The sequence below is a fragment of the Cebus imitator genome, unplaced genomic scaffold (genome assembly GCF_001604975.1).
Source record: "Cebus imitator isolate Cc_AM_T3 unplaced genomic scaffold, Cebus_imitator-1.0 Scaffold1632, whole genome shotgun sequence".
Classification (NCBI taxonomy): Eukaryota; Metazoa; Chordata; class Mammalia; order Primates; family Cebidae; genus Cebus; species Cebus imitator.
The window spans coordinates 3,686-7,186 of NW_016108947.1; the positions used below are offsets into that span (position 1 = coordinate 3,686).

The window sequence follows — 3,501 nt, forward strand, 5'->3', positions numbered from 1 at the left end:
TGGAAAGCAGGTTTGCCCTAAGCAGCTTCCAGCTTGAGTTTTCCTTAGTGATCTTGGGTGCCCAAGATAGTTTCTTTTCACATATATGTCCTATGTTATTTCATTGATTGATTGCCAAGAAAGCCTTGTTGCTCTCTTGGATGTTGGGACAAAGCTTTTGGTTGTATGCTAGAGTATGCTGTTCTAGTCTGCTCCTCCTTTCTTCTGATGAGCTTGCAGTGCTCTGGACATTTAGGAGTGTGGGTTACTTTGTGCTGTTTCTCTAACTTTTTCACCTAGGCTTCCCAAGGACAAAGGAGATTTAGTGCAAATCCCTAAAAGTATTGGAGAAAATGTTCATTATATATTAAAATGCACATAGTTCCGTAACATAACAATGATTATTTTAAGATTATGTGTTTTAACAGTAATAATTTGAAACTGCTTCTGTCTTGCTTTTCAATTTGGCAAGTAAAGTTGATGCTTTTGGAAGCCGCATCATGTTTACCTAGTTGTTGCCTGTGCCTTGGTGTAAAATTATCTCTTTGTGCTTGAATCATGAAACAATCGGGTATGAGATCCTCATCAAATTATTAACTACTGTTTAAACAAGTATATACTTCTGGCTTTTGTTCATTATTTATTCACTTAATGAGTCGTGATATATTTTCTCATTGTTTATTAGTGGCAGAATGAGAAATTTAGAAAAGAACATGTTTACAAAAGAAGCTTTAGCTTTGGCTTGGCGATATTTTTTACCTCCATACACCTTCCAGATCAGAGTTGGTGCTTTGTATCTGCTATATGGATTATATAACACCCAACTGTGTCAACCGAAACAAAAGGTAATACTTAGTTATTTTTCCTTAGCAGAAATGTAAAACAAGTACCATATTTTTATAATAAATATCTGATTAAATATGATTTAAATAGAAACGACAGTATTTTAAAAATAATAGTATGTTTGCGAAAAAAATTTAGTACAACTTTTTTTTTTTTTTTTTCCTGTTTGCAGATCAGAGTTGCCCTGAAGGATTGGGATGAAGTTTTGAAATTTCAGCAAGATTTAGTAAATGCACAGCATTTTGATGCGGCTTATATTTTTAGGAAGCTACGACTAGACAGAGCATTTCACTTTACAGCAATGCCCAAACTGGTATTTTGCCTAAAATAATTTGTCTTTTTCAAAATGTGGAATTATACTTTATTGTCCATAAAACCTCTCAATCTACAGAAAATGGAATGAGTATTGATAATGTTCAAGACTTGTAGCTCTTTTTAAATAAGAAAAGGTATTTTCTAATTTCTCCTTTTTTTTCTGCAAAGAAAAATTTAGCTGTTGCTTTTAAATGCATTGTATCTGGATGCCACATATTAAGTGAATTGTTTTGAGAGGAAATTAGATTTGGCATCTGCATTTGCTCATGTCTCAGATGTCAGAGGAGGTTACTGAAAGAGGTACAAAATTATTAAAAATTCTTTGGTGAAAAGTTGAAACTTCTAATGAAGTGTTATTTTTTAAATCTTGTGACAATTGAGACACTAGTTGGAGGAGCACTAGTTCTGGTTCTGCCATTAGCTGTCAATTTCTACGTCTTATCTGAATTTGTAGGCATGTGGCATGGCATCTAAAAGGTTAGTTAAGAAGTCTAATAGTCTTTGGAACGAGAATATTTAACAAATGTACCCATACAGCTGCTTTTGTTTTATCTGTGTTTACCTATAGACAGTTTTTTAGCGCTGGTGTGTATTTCAGTACTTTAAAAAAAAACTGTTTAAAAGAAACTCATTTTAAATGGCATGTATTATTACATAGCTGTCATATCGGATGAAGAAAAAAATTCACCGCACTGAAGTTACAGAAGAATTTAAGGACCCAAGTGATCGTGTGATGAAACTTATCACTTCTGATGTATTAGAGGTAAATTTGCTTTTGTGCTCTTGCAAGTTTTTAAAAATTGTTTTATTGCCAGCTACATATTGAGGTTATACCTTCATCTGTTGGATACTAACTTTTCTAATGATTTTAACCACTCTAGGATGCTGTTTCTCTAGAATATCAGAAATAGCCTAAATATATCAAGAGTTACAAATCTTGAAATACTGTGAGAAAAAAAAAGTTGTGGAAGACTGGACTTAGACTGAAGATATGTGAATTCAGTTTTTAAAACCACCTTTTTTGTTTGACTTTAGTTAGGTCATAAAACATGAGTTTAAAGTGACTTTCCTTACTTTTTTAAAAAACAATATGCATGTTGGGGTGCAGTGGCTCACGTCTATAATTTGGGAGGCCAAGGCGGGTGGATCAAGAGTTTGAGACCAGCCTGGCCAATATGGTGAAATCCCATCTCTACTAAAAATACAAAACTCAGCCAAGTGTGGTGGCAGGCACCTGTAATCCCAGCTACTCGGGAGGCTGAGGCAGGAGAATCGCTTGAACCCGGGAGATGGAGGTTGCAGTGAGCGTCACTGCACTTCAGCCTGGGCAACAGAGTGACACTCCGTCTCAAAAAAGAAAAAAAATGCCATTATGCATTTATTTCCTAAGTTCCTGTTTTAACACTTATTTTAAAATTCACCATTGAAAATAGCGAGTCTATTTTGATAATGTATTTTGGTGTTTTGTTTGAGTGTACATTATTGAGAAAAATCTTTTGCATGGATAAGTAGTGTTACATATCTTTTAAAACATGAGTAGAAAAGCATGGCTTTGAGGTTAAAACAATATCTCAGTGCAGGGTTACAGGCTTCTAAATCAATGATATTTCAAAAGAACATATAGAGAGGAAAGGAGGGGGTAAGGGGACACCTTGGTCATGCTTTTAAATTTTCTTAAAGCCTAAATGTCCCCCTCACTAACATTAGGATTATAATCTTTATTTCATTCGGTTGTTGTGAGAATTGAAATGAGGTAATGCCTCAGCAGTGCTGAATTGTATATGACACACAGTAGACCCTTAATAAATGTTAATTATTTTTTTCCTCGGCCCTATTCAGTCTTTTCCTGTATTACTATTGAAAGAGGGATCAAATCTTAGATTTGCTCAGATGTTTGTTTATATGCCCCTATGTTTTTGTTTTTTGTTTTTTTTTTCCCTGATGCCGGATCTTTCTGTGTCACCCAGGTTGGAATGTAGTGGCACGATCTTTGCTCATAGCAACCTCTGCCTCCCAGGTTGAAGCAATTCTCGTGCCTCAGCCCCCTGGGATTACAGGTTTGCACCACCATGCCCAACTAATTTTTTCTATTTTTAGTAGAGATAGGGTTTCACTGTGTTGGCCAGGCTCGTCTTGAACTCCTGGTCTCAAGTGATTCACCCACGTTGGCCTCCTAAATTGCTGCGTTTACAGGTGTAAGCCACTGCACCTGGTCACTCCCATGTTCTTTTTTTTTTTTNGCTCACCACAACCTCCGCCTCCCAGGTTCATGCGATTCTCCTGGCTTAGCCTCCCGAGTAGCTGGGACTATAGGTGTGTGCCACCATACCCAGCTAATTTTTGTATTTTTAGTAAAGACAGGGT

At 36.1% G+C, this 3,501-nt stretch overlaps 1 protein-coding gene across 1 annotated transcript; it reads left to right on the top strand.

Moving 5' to 3' along the window:
• Positions 1–450: 450 nt before the first annotated feature.
• LOC108299070 (snRNA-activating protein complex subunit 1-like) lies at positions 451–1,978 on the top strand. The gene is made up of 3 exons (XM_017521476.2): positions 451–824; positions 995–1,135; positions 1,796–1,978. Exons 1-3 carry the CDS (start codon positions 672–674, stop codon positions 1,961–1,963), a joined length of 462 nt encoding a protein of 153 aa, XP_017376965.1. The 5' UTR covers positions 451–671; the 3' UTR covers positions 1,964–1,978.
• Positions 1,979–3,501: the final 1,523 nt, after the last annotated feature.

Bases quoted from the DNA above. Each gene is read 5' to 3' on its own strand.
- LOC108299070 (XM_017521476.2), top strand. From the start codon at position 672: ATGAGAAATTTAGAAAAGAACATGTTTACAAAAGAAGCTTTAGCTTTG. The intron at 825-994 runs GTAATACTTAGT...TCCTGTTTGCAG, and splicing joins TGTGTCAACCGAAACAAAAG to ATCAGAGTTGCCCTGAAGGA. The intron at 1,136-1,795 runs GTATTTTGCCTA...ATTATTACATAG, and splicing joins TTACAGCAATGCCCAAACTG to CTGTCATATCGGATGAAGAA.